Source organism: Thyridium curvatum (genome assembly GCF_004353045.1).
Source record: "Thyridium curvatum strain D216 chromosome Unknown NODE_9_length_649264_cov_80.371750, whole genome shotgun sequence".
In the NCBI taxonomy this organism is placed as follows: domain Eukaryota; kingdom Fungi; phylum Ascomycota; class Sordariomycetes; order Thyridiales; family Thyridiaceae; genus Thyridium; species Thyridium curvatum.
This window is the reverse complement of record NW_022156764.1, coordinates 25,491-46,667: the sequence shown is the minus strand read 5'-3', so window position 1 is coordinate 46,667 and position 21,177 is coordinate 25,491. Positions and strand designations below refer to the sequence as shown.

The following is a 21,177-nucleotide window of genomic DNA, read 5'->3' as shown; positions in this document are numbered from 1 at the left end:
TATATGATAGGCAAGTCAAGTACTCCCGCCAACTCTGCTGCTGAAGCAGCCTGACAATTGCTATATCGAGACATATTGATATCCCCTGGTACAGTGATGTACATTATTCAATACCCCTTAATCTATCCACTTCTGGTTGTCTGGACTCAAGGAGATCGTGGGCCCCAGCTCGTCCATGGCCCACAGCCTCCTGACTATGCCTGGCCACACACAAGAGTCGCGTTGGTGGATGCGCCTGATGTCGTGTGGACGCAGGCATGAAGGTGGTGTAGAAAATGTCTGCCATTTCCAATCTAAAGGAGAATGACCGTCGCCAATCTGGTGGTAAGACACGATAGTGACATGCAATATCTCCTCGTCGGATGCGCGGGTGTCTGGCGTGCGTAGTTTGACAGTAGTGATGTAGTCCGTCAGGCAGATCTCACAAGACCCAGGCTCGTTGTGCAGAAGCTCCGCATAAACAGGATCCCCGAGAAAACATGAATCCTGGGTTATAAGGGTGAGCTTGGTCGGTAGCTCAGCCCCCCGCTCCGCGGGGTGGGCGAGATATTGATGGGTGGTCATGTGGTGACAGATGTAGTGTTGGAATCCCTTCTTGAGAGCCATACGTATACGGTGTCGTTTGTCATGTTGATAAAGTTCATGTGCGACTCTCAGAAACAATTCGCCTTGCACAATCTTGGCCAAAGAGCTGACTCTCCAGCCAGCCGGGTGTGACGTGGAACCGGTCCCTGACTTGAGGACAGCTTCGAGTTGGCTCAACAGTAGTCCATTCCCGAGTCCAAATAGACGTGCATTCCTGGCCAGACGGACATGATGAAATCCGATACACAGATTTTCGGGTCTGAACTTGACGAGTCTGTGTCCGCATTGGGGCTCCCGCACAGTCTGTCCCGAAGGACCGGGGGATATGAGCAACGGCTTGAACCCATGGAGCTTCGTGCAGGCGTGGCAGAAGAACAGGTCGCGGGCTAGGTTCATTTCTAGGAGAAGTAGAAGGGCTTCTCGGCTTTGGTGGTCAAGACGGCTCCTCGCGGCCGGGAAGGACTCCTGGAAAGCCGCCTTGCAAGTCAACGCTACGGCGACCAGAGACTCTGGAGGGAGAAAGTCAAAAATTGCGAGACATGTGGTGGAAGGGAACCGGGCGAGCGAGAGAGGAAGCTGGCCATGTCGACAACTCCTTGTAGGTCAGGATGATTGGAGAGATTGAACGGACAGGAGTATGAGAGGTACTAGTCGAAAAGAGAAAGGTTTGAGTGCATTATCTAGATACATATACGTGAAACCTGGCCAAATTCAAAAGTTCTCTTCCCCTTCTGGCCCGGAGGGCGTGGCTGGGCGTGGTTCCAAACATCCACCACATCCACTTGAGGATGGTTGGATGGACGAGAGAAAGAGCCAATTAGCAACCGCCGTGGCCCGATTATGCACTCCCGTAGTGGCAAGTCATATCCTCCCTGTACCAGGCCGTACCAGACCTATTGGTTGCCATCTGCTTCAAATCCTTTGGTCGGCCAGAGAACTTGGGCCTTTTTTTTGTTTCTCTCTCTTCTACCCCATCGGACCCAGGGAAAAAGCGAACTCAGAACTGAGAACCTTCATGTTAGAGCTGCCCATAATATGCGCTCGCTCGCTCGCGCGCGCGCGGACTGATTCCCCGCCCCTTCCGTGGCCACATAAGTACTCAGTTTATTTACCTGCCTACCTACCTACGGAGTACTAAAGAACCACCTATCTGTGTTTGGATCTCGCGCGCCTTGACTGAACCTGGTTCTACCTCATTCCTCTCTTTCGTTGTTGACATCACCACCACCGCCGGCATCGCTTTCCTCGCTTGGGCTTTCCCCCACCTTCCCAGATTAGAGATCAAATCCCTCCGCACCAGCAGGCAGTCAACCTTGGAGGGCGCTTTCCCTTTCCAACCTTCACGCTTGCTCTGCTCTGAATCAAAAGTCGCTTCCTTTCGCCAAACCTTTGGGAAAGAGAAAGACTGGCTGCGCTCATCAATTTTGCTCTCTCGATCTCGCTTTTCTCTCTCCCTCGTAAGTCATCCATCTGTCAATCCCAATTCTATCGCCCATTCAGGATTTTTGGCTTCTGCTTCTTCGCTTTTTGGACGATCCAATCCACACACGGAATCAAGTCATCCATCACTTGAATCATTCACACGCGTACTTTACTTTACACACTTACACATTGATCGATCACCTCTCCCCCCCGCACATCCGCTCGCTTCCTCGTTAGAGTCGCCTGGTACATCCCAGCTTGGGTCTGCGACGCTAGGCACGCTATCGCTTCGCTCGCATTCTTGCCTGCATTTCATTACCAGCAGCCAGCTCCAGCTGTTGCAGCTACAGCTTGCCCGTCCCTCCGTCGTTGGCCCCGCCGCCCCAGATCGGCTGGTGGAATCCGCCCTTTTTAGAGCTATGGACCCGGGCATTCCTGTGCACGCACCGTCCCTTTTCCTCTTCTCTTCTTTCTCCTCGTCCAGCCTTTCCTGGGCCCAAGACCATGGCTGACAAGGCGACCGACAAGCAATTGAAGCATCTTAAGAGCGACTTCGGCTCCTACTGGCACAAAGTTGGGTCACGACGCACCGATTCGAGGGACTCGGTCTCTAGCAGCGACAGAAGTGCCGACGTCACCCCAGCGCCCGGCGCGTCCTCTCCGCCCCGGGGCAGGTCCGCTTCCTCTGGACATAAGCATAGCCGTAGCCACGGCGGCAGCCAGAGCCAACAGGCCCGGAACCAACACTCGCAGCACCGGCGCAATAACAGCAGCACCGACAAGACACGCGCCACAACGCGTGGCAACGACAGTCCCGGCCCCTCGCCCATCCGATCTTCAGTAACGAGCAACCCCCGCCGGCAAAAGGGCGCAGCAGAGCCGTCTCCGACCCTCTACGAACCAGAACCGGAAGCAGCCCCTGCAGCTGCTTCTGCACCCACCTCGGCTCCAGCCTCGGCTTCGGTGACGCCAGCACAGCCTCCGGCCGAGGAAGAATCCGCAGCGGACGAGGACCAGGCACTTGGCGGACCTCCATTAGACACCGAAGAAGCGTCCGAGGACAACGACGACGACGACGACGACGACGACGACGACGACATCCCACCACAGTTGCCATCTACTGGGAAGGATAAAGGGAAAGGAAAAGGGAAAGTCAAAGAAAAGGCAGTTGCTCCCTCGACCAACATGTCGCAACGCGGACGAAGTCAGCGAGGGCCTAATCGCAACAGCGGCCTGACGGAGGAACAGGCCTTGTGGCAGAACATACAAGAAGGAGTCCGCACCGTTGTCGATGAGTGCAACGCGAACAATGACAATCTGCGCTCCCTCGTCGCGCAGGACGAGTACATGGCCAAGAACAAGGACACCATGGACGCCGAGGAAGAGGAGAAGAAGTACGAGACCCAGATCAGGGGGGGCCTCAAGGCCAACGAGACACTCCTGGACAGTCTAAAGCAGACGATTGAGCGGGTGCAAATATTGTCTGCGCTGCAAAAGGCCAAGGAGCAAAAGGAGGCCGAGTCGAGAGGCACGCTCGGCAGCTCGCGCTCAGGCAGCGCCCTGCTCTCGGGCTCTGGTGGGAGGAGCGCGAGCAGGGCGGGTACGCGCGAGCGTGGCGAGAAGGGCGAAAAGGAAAAGGACAAGGACCCCTCATCGCTGTACGACTTCGACGGCGCGGGCGACTCGCCTGTGCCGTCCCCCATCGGCGGACACACTCGCAAGCTCGGCGGGAGCGGCGGCGGCGGCGGCGGCGGTCCGTCGAGCGACCGGTCAGGGAACCGGGACAGCGTGCCCCCCCGCGGCGGGGATCGCGACACGCCGGCCAAGGCGGACAGCGTCGAGCCCCAGGTGCCCGGTAGCGCGGCGCAGCGCTCGCGCATGAACTTTGTCAAGGGCCAGGATGTGGCGTTCAAGGCCAAACCGGCCAACGCGGACAACTACGACTGGTTCCTGGGCAAGGTGCAGCAAGTGCTGGGCGAGGGCAAGTCCCGACGGTACAAGGTCAAGGACGAGGACCCGGACATACCGACGGAGCAGAGGCAGGAGTACCGGACGAGTGCGAGTAGCATGATTCCCATCCCACCGGTGGGCCAGGAACTGACGGACCTCGACAAGGGCAAAACGGTGCTGGCTCTGTACCCGGACAGCACGACGTTCTACAAGGCGGAGGTCATGGGTACGGATAAGGACACGGGCAAGGTCAGTCTGCGGTTTGAAGGGGAAGAGACGACGGGAACGCTGCAGCTGGTGGAGAGGAGGTTTGTCCTCGAGTACAGGAGCTAGATTGATGTTTGTCCTCTTCTTGTTTGTATTCCTCGAGAGGCTCAGCGTCGGTGTCATCGGGTCATGGGTTTTTACAAGCTGTTTGTGATGGGGAACGCGGCGTTAAGGGGCATTGTACGGGCATCGTACTGGATGGGAATCCATGGCGGCGGATAGCGGGTGGCAAGACTGGTCCGGTGGACAACCTGGAAGGAGTCATGCACGTTGCAACAGCTAGCGATTGCTTGGGGTAGAGATATGACTGGTCAAACACACTATAGCCATTACTTGTAGAAGCAGTCGTGGCCTTGAGATGGTCAAGTATCCACTCATGGTATATGAGATAAAGTGGCTTAGCTTGCATGCTGAATGTTGGTGACTGCATGTGATGATGGTCTGCCTCGAGACCAGTCGACTCTGTCCTTCTGTCATCGAGCCACGGGCCACTGTCTCAATTTGGACAAGAGATTTGGTGCCTTGCAGGATCCGAGCAAAACCACTTCGGCACTAATCAGGAACAAGACACTCTAAAAACCGGGCGTGCGGGCACTTTCAAATTACCCCTGGATTTCTGGACGTGTTCCAAGGCCGCTATTGGCTCCGGTGGAGGGCGCTGGGACACCCCGCTAAGATGGGCATTTTAGGGGCGGGCATTTTCTTCCTCACCGCCTGGAGCGAAAGAGCTGGAGGTGTCAAAGCCCAAGTTTGGTTTGGTTTGCTTGCCAAATTTGACGCTGCCGAGTTCAGGGGTTGGCATGTTCTTTTTTGGGGGGTAATGGAGGGTCGGTGCTGCCCGAATTTCTGGATGGGACATTTCCCATTGCGGGTTTTTGGCTGCAGGGGAGGAAGAAACACGCTCACACACACTGAAGCGAAACAAGTGCTTCTCTACTTGTACTCTTCTCCACAATCACCACCACCACGAGGCAGCAGCACCAGCCAGAAACAAGCACTACCTAGGTCCAGACGAGCTAGGCGTGTCTCTCTCCAGACGGAAAGAAGCAAATCTCCCTTTTTTTTCCCTCCTCCGGGTTTCAACGAGTGAAAGTCTTGGCTCCTCCTTGCCTCCTAATCAGTCAACCGGCAGCTCTCACCTCTCTCCTCCCAGCAGCACATCGCATTGTCTGCCTGCACCGCCTGTGTGCATGCTTGCATTGTGAAAGAGGTAAAATAAGGCGGCTTAGGCAAAGCAGTATCCGTGCTCCCAGTACCCCCCGGTCGATCACTCGTCTTGTGTTTCGCCGTTCCCTATTTCACCTCTTCCAATCTTGTTATTTTTAACCTCTTCGGCTCGCCTCGACCTGCCCGCACCCCGAACGAAACGAACCAGATCGCTCGAGACGGGAGAGAGAGAGAGAGAAATTCGATCGCGTGCCCTGAAACTCGACATACCGACCTGACTGGACATACTCCCTGCGACAAACCTCCTCCCCTTTGCGCCTGGAAAGCCCACCGAAAGATCAACACAAAGGCGCTCACAAAGAGATCTCCCGAACACTACACAGAGACACAAACAAACCCCTTTTTTTACTTTCCTCCGGAAAACACACACACACACACACACACACGACATCCTCAACACAGAATTACGTCAGTGTCAAAATGGGGGGCCAACTCTCCAAGATGATGGGCAAGATCTTCGGATCCAAGGAGATGCGCCTGCTGATGCTGGGCCTCGACGCCGCCGGCAAGACGACCATCCTGTACAAGCTCAAGCTGGGCCAGGACGTCACGACCATCCCCACCGTCGGCTTCAACGTCGAGACCGTCACCTACAAGAACGTCAAGTTCAACGTCTGGGACGTCGGCGGCCAGGACAAGATCCGCCCGCTGTGGAGGCATTACTTTAGCGGTGAGCACAACCCACCTACCTACAAACCCTCATATTGAGGAATAGAGAGAGAGAGAGAGAGAGAGAGAGAGAGAGCGCATTCAGGGGACTAGGAAGAAGACTGTCTGATCGGTATGGTATGCTGACGCGATATACAAAACACCAGGCACCCAGGGCCTCATCTTCGTCATCGACTCGTCGGACCGCGCCCGCATGGACGAGGCGCGGCAGGAGCTGCACCGCATCATCAACGACCGCGAGATGAAGGACAGCCTGCTGCTCGTCTTTGCCAACAAGCAGGACCTCGACAATGGTATGTTTAGCCATTCTTCCTCCAGGCTCTGTCAGAAATATGGGAGAACCCCCTTTGGCTGACTATATGCGTGATGTCAAAAAACAGCCATGAAGCCCCAAGAAGTCACCGAGGCCCTGCAGCTGTCCAAGCTCAAGGACAAGATCTGGTACGTCGTGCCCTCCTGCGCTACCACCGGGGAGGGCCTGCTCGAGGGTCTGGCCTGGCTGTCCAACAACGTCAAGGCGCCGCCGGCCCCGGCCAAGAAGTAAGATAAGGAGAGAGTTGTGGAACCTTTCCCCTTTTCGAGCTGCCGTGTCAAGGAAGACAAGTGGGACCCGCACGAGGTTGAAGAAGATCCGAGAGTTGTAGTTTGAAGAAAGAGCCCACCCGGCGCATTGGTCTGCCAGGTCCGCTGCCCGAACAATACCAAGAGGCGGGCGAGACAGAGAGGACACCCGAGTGATTGCTCCAGAGTGGGAACTGCGCTGCAGAGGGCAGAGGGCAGAGGGAGTCAAAATACAGAGAGAAGAGGGAGGAGGGGAATAACCTGCTTCGCACCACCCTGTATTATCACGCGCTCACGACATGTTTTATTCCGTTTCTTGCTTCTTCCCCCCCCTTTTTTTTTCGTTTCAAACTGTGCTCTTATGTTGGCCTCGCGTTAGGGCGATTTTCAGGTACGAGTGGAGAGAGGTTTTGGGACCGAGGAGAGAGAGAAGAGAGGCGAATACCCAGACCGAGAGACAGGAGGGGCCAGAGAGAAGGACGACCTAGACCGTTATATGCATACCCCCGTTTTGTTTTTGCTTTTCTGAGCAGCAGCAGCAGCAGCAGCAGCAGTGTGTCCTTGCATTTTCAAATGACGAAAAAGAATAGGTACCTAGGGTTGGGCACGCATAATGAAGGGAGGACAATCAGGGGGCAACGTTTGTCAGGATAGAGATATTGTAATCAAAACACGACCATTTCGCTTCTCCTTGGTAGGAAAAAGGTCTATCATACTCGAGTAAATCAACACGCACAAGTCGCTATGCTATGCAAATACAATCCTAACCGTGGCAGTCAAGAGTCCCGGCCTTCATAATACCCAAAAGAACGCCTCATGCATGGATGAACGTCATCACATCCAGTAAGCCCAGTCCCAGTTCAGGTCTCACGCTTTATCATGTCCAGCCCCTCCAACAACGAGGAGTCGCCTTTACATCCTTACCGACCATATAGTCAATTCTCCTTGACTCTCTTGCCAGGTCTGATCAACGAGTCGTCCGGCAGCCCGCTCCGTTTCGTACCGGGGAGGCTGCTCGTCCGGATATCGTTGTCATCCTGGCTCACCCTGCGGTGAGGGTACTCCATCTTCAGGCCCTCGAAGCAGTTGACGTTGACCTTGTCACCGGTCGAGAAGAAAGGGTGCTGGAGCGCCTTCTCCGCTGTCAGCCGCTTCTCCGGGTCGTACTCCAGCAGGCCCGACAGCAGCTTGAAGCCCTCGGCGCCGAGCGACTTGAGGCCCTCGCTGCTGTGCTGCGAGGAGGGGTTCGACGTGACGCCCTGGTTGATGGTGCTGTTGTACCACTTCTCCAAGTTGCTACCGCCGCCACCGGTATTCCTACTGTGGTGGTGCTGGTGATGGTGCGAGTGGTGGTGGGAACCAGACAGAGGGGGCTGCAGTGTGTTGAGCTGCGGGTACTCGGGCATGCTGGGGAGCAGAGGCCATTTGTCCTTGGTCGGCAGGCCCATGATGTCGACAATCTTTTGCATCTGGTTGCGCTGGAACGGCACCGTCTTCTTACTGTCCATCTTGGCCTCTTCACCCTTAAAGATGGGCCGGAGCGAGAGTAGCTCGGCAAAGATGCACCCGATAGCCCACATGTCGATGGCGGGCGTGTAGTGGCGCGAGCCAAGCAGTAGTTCCGGAGCCCTGTACCATATAGTCACGACGACCTTGTCACCGCTGAAAAGTGAGTGCAACGGCTTTTGGAACAGCCGAGCCAGACCCAGATCGCCAATCTTGACCTCGCCGGCAGAGGTCACCATGATATTGGCCGGTTTCAGGTCGCGATGCAGCACCCAGTTCGTGTGGAGGTATTGGCACCCGTTGAGCAGCTGGAACATGATACTCTTGATCGTGGTGGGCGGGATCGGGTGGCGGGGGTTCTGGGTGTGGTGGTGGATGATCTGCAGCAGGTCGTGCTCGGCGTACTCGAAGACCATGAAGATGCACTTGTCCTCGAGGATGATTTCGATGAGCTTGATGACGTTGGGGTGGGACAGCTCGCTGCACAGTGCCATCTCGCGGATGGCCGACTGCGAGATGCCCGTGTAGGTGATCTGCTCGCCCTCCTTGTCGGGCTTGAACTTCTTGATGGCAAACTCGCCCGTCTGGCCCTGGCGGCCGAGGGCCTTGTAGACGCGGCCATAGGTACCGCTGCTTATAAAACCGATGACCCTGTACTTGTCGGTGACGCGGACCTTGCTCTGGTACCCTATCGGGCCGGTGCCGCGGTCGGCGGGATCTGTCGAAGCGTTAACCGGCGAGTTCTGTCGGGAGTGCCAAGCCAAGAGACCATCACGCGGTGCCCATAGCGAGCGCCTCGTAGGCCAAGACATGCCGGGAGGCACGTATGGTCTTGGGTTTTCCCAAGTGACCATGAAGAGCCGCTAGCTCATGAGACAAAGCAGAGACCGGAAGAATGCAGCAGAAGAGGAGGAGGAGGAGGGGGTGCTGAACAACGAGAAGAGTATTGCGACCCAGTAGATCTCATGGCTACTCTTCTTACTAAAAAGAAAAACAAATGACTGCGCTTCGTCAACCAGCAACAGAACGCAAAAAGCCCGAGACCGGGATCTGCCCGGGGATTGTTGAGGGGTTGAGAAAAGGGCTTGCTTCAGCCTATGACATGGCCGACCACTGACGGACAAGATAGAAGAGCTCGTGAGCAGTCGGGGTATGGGCGCTCTTATCGAGGATAACGAAATGGAATAATCCGCTTTCTCGTAAGAAATTACTTGTAAGAAAAATCCGGCCCACCTTCAAATGCAGCCTGGACACTCCGCTTCAGGGTCTGGTGTGTCCTTGCGGAGCCGGGCGCCGATGCTCCCGACGGCGGATTTGTCAAGCTCATCGCTTGAACAAGAGGACGGATTCAGTGAGATGAGGGGCGGGACGATTACTGTGACGGCGATCGGCTCTGGTGGTGAAAACTCCGCTTCTGGGGAGATTTGGAGGAGAGCTGTGGGTCGGGGCGGACACTGGCTCAACTGGATGGGTGGATGGGTAACTGGAAACGGGTACTGCTGTGGCCCTGAGAGGGCTGCTGATGGTTGCTGACGTGCGTACGTGCGTACGTACGTGTGGCTGCTGGGGAGGGGGGTCGTTCCCGACTGGACCTGGACTGGCGTCTCGTCTGGTTTGGTCTGGTCTGGTCTGGCGGATGGATGCGCTCACTCCCTCCACCTCGTCGTAGATCGCGACGGGGAGTGGCGTGGGCGGCGAGCGAGAGTTGCCGAGATAAGCACCACTGCCTGCTGGATACCGACACAGCGCAAGCGAGAGTGGATTCTGGGCGGGCACGCGCCGTCGGCTACATGGCTGGCTGGCCGGGCGAGAAGAAAGGAAATAAGTTGCGCCGTAGACAGCGAGGATGGTTGAGAGCAATGAAGGATGTGTGGAAGAAGACACGAAGTTGAAGAAGCAGAAGTCAGTCAGTCGTGTCTGAAGACGGACGGCAGGAGTCAGTCGAGGTTGGTCAATTGGGCACACGCCTTGCTCCAAGGCTGGCCGGGCAGGCTCGATCTAGCAGCCGCCCTGGACTCGCGCGCGGGCCACACACACCATCTGTGGCCGCTACGGTGTCTAGGTGCCTCTCGCTGCTACGGAGTCATTGATTGGCCAGCGCCAGGTGTGATCTAAGGTATCGAGAAGGAGGTAGTTTCAAGTTGAGCTAACTGACTTCAGCTCTTCCTATAGGTATTGAAAGTTTTTGGAGGCACTTTGATCACGGCGGTTGGTTTTGAAATACAATCCGGACTGAGCATATTTGTTCGCTGAGCACAATAGTTACGGGTTCACTTTGTAGAGGCACCACTGTGAGCCGCGCAGCTCATACACCATACACACTCACCCTGCATGCATGTCGATACTTCAAACCTAATATTATCCCAACAGGATAAAACAAAATAAAAACAATTTTGACCTTTGGCTACCTTACCTCTACCAAAAGAAAAAAAACAACCCCGAATCCCCCATCACCCACCCGAATCCTCCCTCCATCTATCGAGGACCCAGCTTCTCCAGCACCCGCGGGCCCTGCTCCTCCCATTCCTCCTTGCTGATCCACATGCTGTCCTTGTCCGCCATGATGTTGGCCAGCACCGCGCCACCAAGGAACACCATGTGCCGCCGGCGCGGCGGGTCCTCTATCCTGACCTTAAACTTGCTCAGCCGCTCCGGGTTGCCGCCCAGCACCCGCGTCAGCCACAGCTGCTTGAGCTCCTTCTCCAGCCGCGACGGCAGGCCCGGGTACATGCTGCTGCCGCCCGACAGCACGATCGCCTTGAACAGCGACGCCCGCACGTCCACGTCGGCCGCCTGGATCGTGTTGAAGAGGAACTCGGCGATGCCCGGCTGCTCGCAGTCCACCAGGTGCGGCTGGAACAGGCACTCGGGCGCCTCGAACCGCTCGCTGCCCACCCGGATCACCCGCCCGTCCGGCAGCGTGTAGCTCTCCACCAGTACCGTCGTGTCCTCGCTCAGCCGCTTGTCCAGCTCCAGGTCGTACGACACGTAGCAGAGCTTCTCTTTGATCTGCCGCACCGTCTCAAAGTCGGCAGTTCGGTTGAGCGCGTAGCCCCTGCGCAGCAGCAGGGCGATCAGGTTGCGCGTCACGTCGCGGCCCGCCACGTCCAGTCGGCGGGTGAGGTGGTTAAGGACGACGCTCTCGTACACGGGGACGATGTGGGTGACACCGTCTCCGGAGTCAACAACAACACCGCTAGAGAGACCTAATACGAGGCAAACATAACCGATGCCCGTCAGTTGCCAAAACCCAGAAAAAAACACTCATCCCGGTTCGCCCCCTCAAAGTGTAGACTCACCCTGCGCATACAGCGCGAGCACGGCCTGGATGGCCACGTAGACGCCGCCGAACCCGTACCTGTCAAACATGACCTCGCACATCTGCTCCCGGTTCTTGAGCGGGTTCATCGGCGGCTCGGTGAGCAGGATCTTGCGGCCGCGCGGGTCGACCTTCATCTTCTCGAAAAAGGTGTAGTCCCAAAGGTGCTGCATGTCGTCCCACTTCTTGACGATGCCGTTCTCCATCGGGTAGCTGATCTGCAGCATCGTGCGGGCCGCCGCCGCCTCGTCGCCGCACATGATGTCCTTGATCACCATGTCGTTGTCGCCCTTCTCCTCCGTACGCAGGATCGGCCGGCCGACGATGGACGGGTACTGGAACTCGGGGAAGTTTTGCGCGGCGTAGCCGACCTTGAGAAAGCCGGTGCCGCCATCGAGGACTGTCGATTTACGCGAGGGCCGGTTAGCGATGCGGCTCTCCTTGTGGTGGTGCCTGGGTGTCCGACCGCGGGAGCATGTCGGCTGGGAGAGAGGCGGTGATGTCACGGGGGAGCTTACCAATGGGCGGAGGGTTGGCCATGATGGTCTGAAGAGTGTGCGCCCGGACAAGCGCAGATCAATCGTTCGCAGATTGGGGTGACGGGCGAGACGAGCTGCGATGTGTATCTTGTCGTGTGCGTTGCTGTGTGTGTGAACGAATGGCTGGGCTCGGGAGGTAGGGGAGAAGCGACGTCGATGGTGGGGTTTGCCAGAGTTGGCACAGCAGTCGTCAGCGTGCTGGAGCTTGCAGTCCAGGCAGCGTGGCTTTCCACCGTCCGCTGTGGGTGGTGGCTGAGCTCTAGAAATGTGGGGTACCAAATTGTCTTCCTAATGCGCTACCCCGCGGTTGCAGCACTGTCACCAGCCTGGCCCTCATTGGATGCATGTAAGTCGTCTCGCAGAGAGATGGTCACGTTTCTTGGAGTGGGAAGAGAATTATCTTGCATTCAATGTCTTGATGTTTCTTTTCTATTCAAATTTGTTCTCACAAGCAGACGTTCCTCTTTGAAGTAGGGTCAAGATGACGACCAACTTGCTTCGGAGGAGCTTCAGAGTCCTCCTCCTCAATCCAAACTCGTCCCACTCCATGACCAAGGGCATGGAAAAGGCAGTACGGCATCTGGATTTGCCTGATGTAAGCCGTATTTTAAAGAAGAAAACATCATGCTCCATCGATATGGTTGAGCTAATGCGGCCCCCAGTCGCTCGAGCTGTATACATACACCGCGCCAGAGCCAAGCCCGGCCAGCATCAACGACGACAATGACATGAAACTCAGCGCAGAAGTCGTGGTTTCTGACCTCGCCAAACATAATCATGCAGACCAATACGATGCTATCCTTGTGGCTTGCTACAGCGTTCACCCACTCGTCGAAGAGTTGTCACATCTCCACCCAAACATCATCGTCATGGGCATCTTTGAGGCCAGCGTCCTCTCGTCATCGTCACTCATGAAGCCATACGGCGAATCATGGGGCATCGTCACCACCGGGAAATTCTGGGAAGACCATCTCACAAAGGGTGTGCTTGCGTACTCAGGGCAGCAAGAGCACGAACCCGGCAATGCCAAGTTCGCAGGCGTGTTCTCCACGGGCCTCAATGCTGGAGACTTTCACGGCGACATCCCGCCCGAGTTCATCAGGGACAAGCTCAGGGAAGCTACCGGGAAGCTGCTGAGTAAATCGAGGGTCAGCTGCGTCGTCATGGGCTGTGCCGGCATGGCAGGGCTCGAGGAGATCATCAGGAGCACTGCCGTGGAGAAATTTGGCGAGGAAAAGGGCAACAGTCTGTACGTCATAGACGGCGTCAAGGCAGGAGTCGGTCTGGTCCTGGAAGCTTTGAGGAGCAAACGCCTGTTTCAAGGCCATTGACTTGAACAAAATTTATGATCGCTTAATGTCGACAACTCGCTTATAAGGCTGAGTCTGTGGTTCTGCCATAATTCCCAAAGAAAAAAAAGAGACAAATCGATGTTCTTTGCACAAAAACAAAATATGAACCGCATGCCTAATGTTCCAAAACGCCACTCAGTCAACCCAACCGTCAGTCAATGCGCCTGGTCCGGCCCCAGACTTCGTCGGCATCCTTCTTGCCCTTCGTCTCCGGTACAAAGGCAGACACAAAAAGGCCAAATCCGGCAGCGAAGGCGGCAAACAGAAAGTACACCCAGCCTGCACCACCGAAGCGATGATTCAGCGCCACGTTGATGATGGGGAAGAACTGCGCTACGAGGAAGGTAGCCGCGTAGTTGGCACCCAACGCCCACGACTGCGTCGCTCCGACGGCCTCTTGGCCGACCAGCTCAGATGCCATCATGAAAGGCACGGGGCCAAGACCGACAGCGAAGAAGGCGACAAAGAACAGGACGGAGACGGCCGAGAGGATCTTGACGCCGAATCGGATAGACAGAGCCAACGCAAGGGAGCTCGTGCCCTGGCCCGCAATCGACAGCAGGATGCATGTCTTGCGCCCGAGTCTGTCGGGGAGAGGCGAGCAAGCGATGGTCGTGACCAAGTTGATGCCAGAGATAATGATTGTCAATAGCGCAGAGCTCATCGGGAGCAGGTCCTCAAGCAGAGACACTGAGTACATGATGATCGAGTTGACACCGCAGAGCTGGTGCACTTGTTAGCATGCGCAACGAAGAAAATACATATCGATTTTGAGACTTACTTGCTGAGCAAACATGATGCCGACCACGGCAATGATGGCTGGCCGGTACAACGGATCGCCAAGAACCTGCCAAAACCCCACCGATCGAACACTGCTCTTGCTGCCAGAGATACTCCTAGGCGTCGTAGGAACCTCTAGAGCGTCCTCGGAGCCTAGCAGTCCCTGCTCCTCCGCAGGTGCAACAGCTGAGGCCCCGTCTTCACCGTCCCAGGCCGCAACTTCACTGTCGAGACTCACGTCCTTGCCACGAATGCGCTGGAGGATCCTCCGGCCTCGCAGCACCTCGCCCTTCTGGCAAGCCAGCCATGCCGGGCTTTCAGGAACAACCAGCAAGCCCGTGCCCTGGGCGGCAGCGATGATGACGCCAGTTCCCAGAATCCACCGCCAGGCAGAGCCATAGCTCAGGAAGTAACCCAATGTCTGCGTCAAGAGGATGCCCACGTTGACACTGATCTGCGTGAAGAACCCGAAGAAACCGCGCTCTGCCGGCGGCGCAATCTCGCTAATGTAGAGAGGCACAATGACGGTGGACGCCCCAGCTCCGACGCCAGTCAACGTCCTGCCAACGGCCATGATGGGCACAGATGTCGCGATCGTCTCGATGCCAGACCCAATCAAGTACACAATCGCCGTGAGGCGCATGGCCGGCAGTCTACCACGGCTGCTGCAGAAAGGGCCGGCCGCCAACGCACCTACCAGCCCTCCCAGTGTGAAAATAGACGACACGGTAGCAAAGGCGGCCTCGGTCATGGGGATGCAGTCGGGGATCTCGGGAGCCGCGCGGCCGGGGAACTTGCTCAGCATCTTGGTCGCGGCGGTGATGGTCTTCTTTCGGCAGGTGAGGACATCTTGCGGCGCGTTCAGAGCAGCCTGTGCGGACATTCAGCAACAGCAGGGAGAAAAATAGAGCCAGAGTTCAACGCACCAAATGGTAGCCGAATTGAAGGGGTCCCAGAGTGACGACAAGCATCAGCGTGATCAGGTATGGCGTCACATCGTGCATGCACTGTCTAAGGCCCGTAGGGGCCATCTTGACGAGGCAGAAGCGGTGGCCCGCGATCAATACTGAGTTTGTATAGATTATGAAAGCCAAAAACAGCTCAACACATGAAGGCGGTTGTGATGATGGTGGTGGATGGACGATGAATGCTTGAAGATCTGGCCAAGGAAAAGCAATAGCGGGTAGTGATTTATTAGCCTCCACGGATGGTTCCTAGCTCTGTTGTGGGGGAAGGATCAATCCCCCCCGCACACCCATCTCCAGGGCTGATCCATTGGCTCAAATGGCGACAGTCGATGCAAGACACGTCGAGGAACGAACATGAGTTTCAAGTACTCAAATCTCCTCGAAGTCAACGGTTATGCAGTCACTGTTCAATACCAAATGATATAAGCAAGGCAATGGAAGAAACCAAGGTCTCTTATTAGGAATTACATGCTCACAGTCACAAGCACTTCAGCTGGATCCTGGCTCAGTCCTTGCCGCCATGGAGAGCTCTTCGGACAGCCGTTTCCAGGCTTTCGGCCTCCTTATCGAAGCCGATCAGCTCGTTGTCGTTCTTCTCGTACAGAGTTCCACCCTCGGCCCAAATGCGTCGCAACGTCGCTGCGGTGGCCGCGGGGGCGCCCTTGTCCCACAGCTCGGTCTCGTACATGCGCAGTTTGTCCAGGGGCGTATACTTGACCTGGAACTTGGAACCCGTCTGCTTCTCGTACTCGGCCAGAATCTGGTTCGGAGTCACAATGAAGGACTGCACCTTGAGAGCCTTGCCAAAGGAAACTTCGGGGTGTCTCAGGGCGGCCACGAGAGACGTGCCAACGCTGTTTGTCGTGTTAGCAACGCAGTTGGTGAGATGTGAAAGACGGCAGCTGGCTTACTCTTTCATGGTGCAGAAGCCGATCTTCCCCTCGCCATCCTCGATGAGGACGGCCTCCTTCTTGTCGACGTTGAAGCCGCCGATCTCCTCCGCCTCGCCGAGCTGGTTGACCCACATGTCAAAGTAAGGGCCCGTCACGAGGTAGGTGATCTTGAGGTTCTTGATATTGTCCCGGATGTGCTTGCGGACAGCCAGCTTCTTCTGATGGGGCTTCTCGTTGGGGCTCTTGGCATTGTGCTCGATGTCAGTGCCGTATTCGGAGGGGAAGAACCACTTGACGGTGCCTGACTGATCCGCCAGGGTGATGAGATCGACCTGCACGTCAATCGCACCTCTGCCGACGGCGGAGACGACGGTGTCGGCCTTTGTCGCCCTGAAGGCTTCAGCGACGTCCTTGGGGTTGCCCACATCGCCGACTGTCACTTGCAAGCCGGCAGCCTTCCAGCCCTTCAGCAGATCCACCTTGGTGTCGACCGTCTTTTGGGATGTGAACAAGGTGACGCTCTCAAAGGCGGGCTTGGCGCGGAGGATCGCCTTGGTGATGTACTGGCCGATGTTGCCAGTGCCGCCAAAGATGAGCAGTCGGGACGGAGTGAAGGCCATGATGTCAACGATATCCAGGACGATAGAGAGTGTGTAATGTGTACACGGGTGCTGTATGATGGTCAAAGTTGATGTGACCGTCCTGGGTTTATTGTATGACAAATAAGTAGAACAAGCTTGGGATACAGGAGGGAAGTTTATTGGAACACGGCTTATGGCCAGAATATTGCGACTACAATGTCGTCTGGTGCGAGCGGAGCGGCAACGGCGCCGGCAGCTCTCCTCTTTCAGACCCCACCATCGACGAAAGCTAACACCGACGGCGCCCCGAAGGGCGTATGCAGTGTTCGTTGTTGAATTGAAAGGGCGCCGGCTTTTGAACTGGCGTACCGAAATCGGCATGAGCTCTTTTCCTCACCTTACCCGACAGGACTACTTTGAGGCTGTTCTGGTGCAAACGCTAAGGTATGCCGTCGTCCTCGTCGCCGAATGCTCTCATCCTCATCGGAGCTGGAGCGAGCTTGCGGGGAGCTATTTGGCAGAATTTGGCTGCTGAGGGGTCGTCGTAGGGCGGTCAACCCGCTACAGACTCCGTGTAGTGACCCCAATGTCGGGACTGAAGTCCCTGAACCATCCGACCACTGGGTCGGATGTGGGAGCGAAGCAGATCCATGGCCCCACTCCCAATGGGCAGAATTCTGACCGCCAAAAATTTTCGAGATTGTGCTTCAATTCCCAGCGATTTCAATTGGAACCGCCTATTTCGCAATCAATCGCAGCAGCCATGCCAGCTGTTCTGTTGCAAAACACATCCTCTCTACCCACCATGGCCGGCCACAAATCAGAAGAGAAGCGCTCCAAGAAGCAGAAGAAGTCGGACGAGAAGAAGAGGCCCCGCGACGAAGATGAGGACGACAAGCATCGCAAGCACAAGCGCTCCAAGAGCGACGCTGTCGTCGACGATGGTGCCCAAGACAAAAAGAAGAAGAAATCAAAGAGGGTCGACGATGCCGATATTGATGGTGGCCAAGAAGTTGAGGCCAGCATAAAGAAGGAGAAAAAGAAGAAGTCAAAAAAGCAGAGGCAGGATGCTGCCGGAAACACCGAGGTCGAGGCCTCAGACGACGCCAAGGAGAAGAAGAAGCGGAAGAAGGAGGCCAAGAAGGCCAAGGCAGCAGCAGAGGTATCTGAGGATGGTCAAGACGAGCCAGACCGCATCCTCCAGGACCAGATACGCGAATCGATGGACATCGACTCACCGCCCACCACAAACTCAAAAAGCACTTCCTTCCAGCCTCTCGATACCCCCTCCGATCCCAAGTTCCCCTTCTTCACACAGGTCATCTCGCTCTACGTACCTCTATACCCAATCGGCTTTGACAAGCCCATCTCCAGCGTCGGCGAGCAACACCTGGCACCGATGCTCAATCACTACTCCCCGCTGCTCGGCGGTGTTCTCCTCGCCTACCGCAACGTCGGGCTGTCCGAGAGGGCAATAAGGCCGGACCCCAAGAACCCGCCGACAGACAAGACGCCCGCCGTCCTCGCTTCGATAGATGAGTACGCCGTCGGCTTCGGGTGGCTGACGGCCGACGTCGACCTCTTCGTGCCGAGCCGCGGCGCCTGGCTGGAGGGCAACGTCAACCTGCAGACCGAGGGCCACATCGGCGTCGTCTGCTGGGACAAGTTCAACGCCAGTATAGAGGCCAAGCGCATGCCGCGCGGGTGGAGGTTCATCGATCTTGTCGGCGGCCAGCAGGAGGCGGCGGCACCAGATGCAGCAGCCGAGCAAGACCCCTTTGAGGACGAGGAGAACGGCGAACCCGAGGTCGAACAGATGCACGCCACGGGCTACTGGGTCGACGCCGCGGGCCGCCGCATCAAGGGCAAGCTGCGCTTCCGCATCAAGAACTTTGACGTGGGCATCGCCGGCGACCACGGCTACCTCAGCATCGAGGGCACGATGCTGACCGAGGACGAGGAGCGGGATCTGGCGGCGGAGGAGAGGGAGGCGGAGCGGCGGCGCAAGCTCAAGACCGGCGGCCCTAAGAGGGAAGCGAGGCGGGCGCCGGCGTTCAGCGTCACCAACTTTGGCCGGGAGGACCAGCAGGAGGACAGCATGCAGAAGCAAGAGGTGTACAAGGGCAGCAGACCGGGTACGCCGGACGACTAATGTGTTGCGGGTAATAGTGAGTGCTTGGGGGACTGGATACGGCGTTTATGGACAGCATCAAGTAGCATTCTGATACCGAAACCTTTTCTGCTATTTACCCCACTGAACCGAATTCCGTCCCTTGCTTGCATACAATGTGAGGTTGCCTTGGTCTACCAGTATCCCACGTTCGAGTAATTGTGAAACCAAACCGGTGTTAGACCTAACGATAAGATTGACATTCCGAAGCTGTTGTAACCACGGTGTTGCGTGAAAGCCCAGATGTCCCTGACTAATCTAGAAATCGTGGATGATGGTTGGTTAGGATTATAATCTGAGCGGCACAGCTCTACACCGATGGATACTATGTTATAGATCGGTTGAGGTTTTTCTCGTCCGTCATAGTCGAAGATAGGGCTCGAAGAACGAGTCTCCCACAGTAAACTCGTGAAGCATTCATCTCTTAGTGTATAACGAGCCTGCCGGTGTTATTCTGTCTATACTGTTAGACGCTTCCAGAAACTTACATTGAAGAATTTTCGTCAGAACTCCTGGAATAGAATGGTTATGTATCATCACGAGTTTGGTTCTTTCTGCTCAAGTTGGCGTGAGCACTTGTCGTTGATACTTCAGATAAATATCAGGTCCCATTCCCGAGTCTCGTCTTTGCAAGGTACTCGCTTCTGTGGATAGCCTGTTTAATAACTCAATGCTGATTATTAAGTATTACACTTAGTACTGCTTGTTGTAATGCTATAATCCCCAATAACACCGATTCCCTAGGAAGCTCGCTAATAACACACCAAACACACATGGGCAACGTTCATGCAACCAGCCAGACAACCGAAACTCAGGTCACGGGAGCCCCTCCAGCAACTCAACAGCGCCTTCACGGGCAACGGTGATGCCAACATCTCCCAGAATCTTGCTGCTGAAGCCAGCTTCGCAATAACAGAAGTAGTACTATCGAGATGAATTAGCATCTGAACTGTAATTACTCGGGTGGGACCGAAGGTAACTCACCTCCCACTTCCGCCGGAAGATGTCCAAGTCCGCCCTGGTCATCTCCGGGAAGCTCTTCCGCAGACCAGGCGCGATCTCGGACTCGAAATTCGCCTGGAACTTTTCGTTCCAGCACCGCAGCGCCTTGGAGTAGTGCCCGCCAAAGCTCTTGATCTCGTCGACGACGAGCTTGCCCCGGGACGCGCGGTCGATGCTCCCGACCAGCCCGCTATTGGTTGGCAGGTGCCCTCCGGGGAAGATGTACTTCTTGATAAAGTCCTGGCCCTTGAGGTACTCGGCATACCGCGCCTCGGGGATGGTGATGCACTGGAAGTAGGCGATGCCGCCGTCCCGCTTCAGGTACCGGTCCATGCACGCAAAATACGTGTCCAGGTAGCGGTGGCCCACGTGCTCGATCATCTCGATGCTGACGATCTTGTCGAAGGGCCTCTCCGGCCTGAGCTCGCGGTAGTCGGCGAGCAGCACCTCGATCCGGTCCGACAGCCCCGCCTCGGCGATGTGCTCCTCGGCCAGCTTCTTCTGCTCCCTGCTCGGCGTGATGGTCGTCACCCTGCACCCCGTGGTCCTGGCGGCGAGGATGGAGAAGCTGCCCCAGCCCGTGCCGACCTCGAGCACGTGGTCCGCGGCCTTAATGTGCGTCTGGTCGATGGCGTACTGCAGCTTCCGCATCTGGGCCTCCTCGAGCGTGTCCCGCGCCGCTCCGGGGTCCGAGGCGGGCAGCCACAGCGGCGCCGAGTACGTCATGTCCGGGCTCAGGAAGGCGGCGAACATGTCGTTGCTCAGGGAGTAGTGCGAGTTGGCGTTGAGCTTGGCCGTGGCGATGTTGTTGGTCGCGCCGGCGACGCTGCGTATGGCGCGGTCCACGACCCAGGCCGTGCCGTACGTGGTCGCCGAGCTCATGGAGCTGCCGTTGCGGATGAAGAAGGCAAAGAGGGCAGTGAGGTCCGGCGAGCTGATCTCGTGCAGCATGTAGCTCTGCGCGAAGCCGATGTCGCCGGACAGCAGGATGCGGACCCAGAAGAAGTCATCGTGGATGGTGAGGGAAGCGAGAGAGTCGTTTTGTCCTATACTGCCCACAGTCGTCGTCTTCTCGCTCCTGGACGGTTCATGTATGTGCAGAGTGCCTGACTCGCAACTGGAGAGCGTCGCCAGCACGAGGGACCGGGCGATGTCTTGGACATATCCCAGGGTCCTGCGAGATACGCTTTGTAGCTGCGAGTAGAGTCCGGAGCCGCTCGGTTCCGGACCGTCATTCCTTGCCGGTACCTTTGACATGGTGGTGGTGGTGGTGGCGGCGGCGCTGTGACGTCGGCTGGCTACGTCCTGCGGGCGTTGGTTGGGGGCGGTTTTGTGTCAGAGGAACGGAATGTGGTAGCACGGCAAGATTGACAGGTCAGCTAGTGT

The 21,177-nt window shown here is 56.7% G+C and overlaps 10 protein-coding genes across 10 annotated transcripts; 4 read left to right on the top strand and 6 right to left on the bottom strand.

Moving 5' to 3' along the window:
• Positions 1 to 117: 117 nt before the first annotated feature.
• Positions 118 to 1,169, bottom strand: E0L32_002202 (uncharacterized protein; the record flags this gene model as incomplete). The annotated part of the gene is made up of 2 exons (XM_031136366.1): positions 118 to 1,094; positions 1,142 to 1,169. The coding sequence occupies 2 exons, from the start codon at positions 1,167 to 1,169 to the stop codon at positions 118 to 120; spliced, it is 1,005 nt and encodes a 334-aa protein (XP_030988417.1).
• Positions 1,170 to 2,511: 1,342 nt separating this feature from the next.
• E0L32_002201 (uncharacterized protein) lies at positions 2,512 to 4,290 on the top strand (the record flags this gene model as incomplete). The annotated part of the gene is made up of 1 exon (XM_031136365.1): positions 2,512 to 4,290. One exon carries the CDS (start codon positions 2,512 to 2,514, stop codon positions 4,288 to 4,290), a length of 1,779 nt encoding a protein of 592 aa, XP_030988416.1.
• Positions 4,291 to 5,871: 1,581 nt separating this feature from the next.
• E0L32_002200 (uncharacterized protein) lies at positions 5,872 to 6,664 on the top strand (the record flags this gene model as incomplete). Its single annotated transcript, XM_031136364.1, has 3 exons — positions 5,872 to 6,121; positions 6,267 to 6,413; positions 6,501 to 6,664. 3 exons carry the CDS (start codon positions 5,872 to 5,874, stop codon positions 6,662 to 6,664), a joined length of 561 nt encoding a protein of 186 aa, XP_030988415.1.
• A 952-nt stretch (positions 6,665 to 7,616) lies between these two features.
• Positions 7,617 to 8,999, bottom strand: E0L32_002199 (uncharacterized protein; the record flags this gene model as incomplete). The annotated part of the gene is made up of 1 exon (XM_031136363.1): positions 7,617 to 8,999. The coding sequence occupies one exon, from the start codon at positions 8,997 to 8,999 to the stop codon at positions 7,617 to 7,619; it is 1,383 nt and encodes a 460-aa protein (XP_030988414.1).
• Positions 9,000 to 10,662: 1,663 nt separating this feature from the next.
• On the bottom strand, positions 10,663 to 12,046 carry E0L32_002198 (uncharacterized protein; the record flags this gene model as incomplete). The annotated part of the gene is made up of 3 exons (XM_031136362.1): positions 10,663 to 11,393; positions 11,487 to 11,906; positions 12,025 to 12,046. The coding sequence occupies 3 exons, from the start codon at positions 12,044 to 12,046 to the stop codon at positions 10,663 to 10,665; spliced, it is 1,173 nt and encodes a 390-aa protein (XP_030988413.1).
• A 546-nt stretch (positions 12,047 to 12,592) lies between these two features.
• Positions 12,593 to 13,376, top strand: E0L32_002197 (uncharacterized protein; the record flags this gene model as incomplete). Its single annotated transcript, XM_031136361.1, has 2 exons — positions 12,593 to 12,640; positions 12,708 to 13,376. 2 exons carry the CDS (start codon positions 12,593 to 12,595, stop codon positions 13,374 to 13,376), a joined length of 717 nt encoding a protein of 238 aa, XP_030988412.1.
• Positions 13,377 to 13,548: 172 nt separating this feature from the next.
• E0L32_002196 (uncharacterized protein) lies at positions 13,549 to 15,208 on the bottom strand (the record flags this gene model as incomplete). The annotated part of the gene is made up of 3 exons (XM_031136360.1): positions 13,549 to 14,121; positions 14,179 to 15,048; positions 15,104 to 15,208. The coding sequence occupies 3 exons, from the start codon at positions 15,206 to 15,208 to the stop codon at positions 13,549 to 13,551; spliced, it is 1,548 nt and encodes a 515-aa protein (XP_030988411.1).
• A 442-nt stretch (positions 15,209 to 15,650) lies between these two features.
• Positions 15,651 to 16,658, bottom strand: E0L32_002195 (uncharacterized protein; the record flags this gene model as incomplete). The annotated part of the gene is made up of 2 exons (XM_031136359.1): positions 15,651 to 15,999; positions 16,057 to 16,658. The coding sequence occupies 2 exons, from the start codon at positions 16,656 to 16,658 to the stop codon at positions 15,651 to 15,653; spliced, it is 951 nt and encodes a 316-aa protein (XP_030988410.1).
• Positions 16,659 to 17,424: 766 nt separating this feature from the next.
• Positions 17,425 to 18,771, top strand: E0L32_002194 (uncharacterized protein; the record flags this gene model as incomplete). Its single annotated transcript, XM_031136358.1, has 1 exon — positions 17,425 to 18,771. One exon carries the CDS (start codon positions 17,425 to 17,427, stop codon positions 18,769 to 18,771), a length of 1,347 nt encoding a protein of 448 aa, XP_030988409.1.
• An 834-nt stretch (positions 18,772 to 19,605) lies between these two features.
• On the bottom strand, positions 19,606 to 21,048 carry E0L32_002193 (uncharacterized protein; the record flags this gene model as incomplete). The annotated part of the gene is made up of 2 exons (XM_031136357.1): positions 19,606 to 19,713; positions 19,774 to 21,048. 2 exons carry the CDS (start codon positions 21,046 to 21,048, stop codon positions 19,606 to 19,608), a joined length of 1,383 nt encoding a protein of 460 aa, XP_030988408.1.
• Between the last annotated feature and the right edge of the window lie 129 nt (positions 21,049 to 21,177).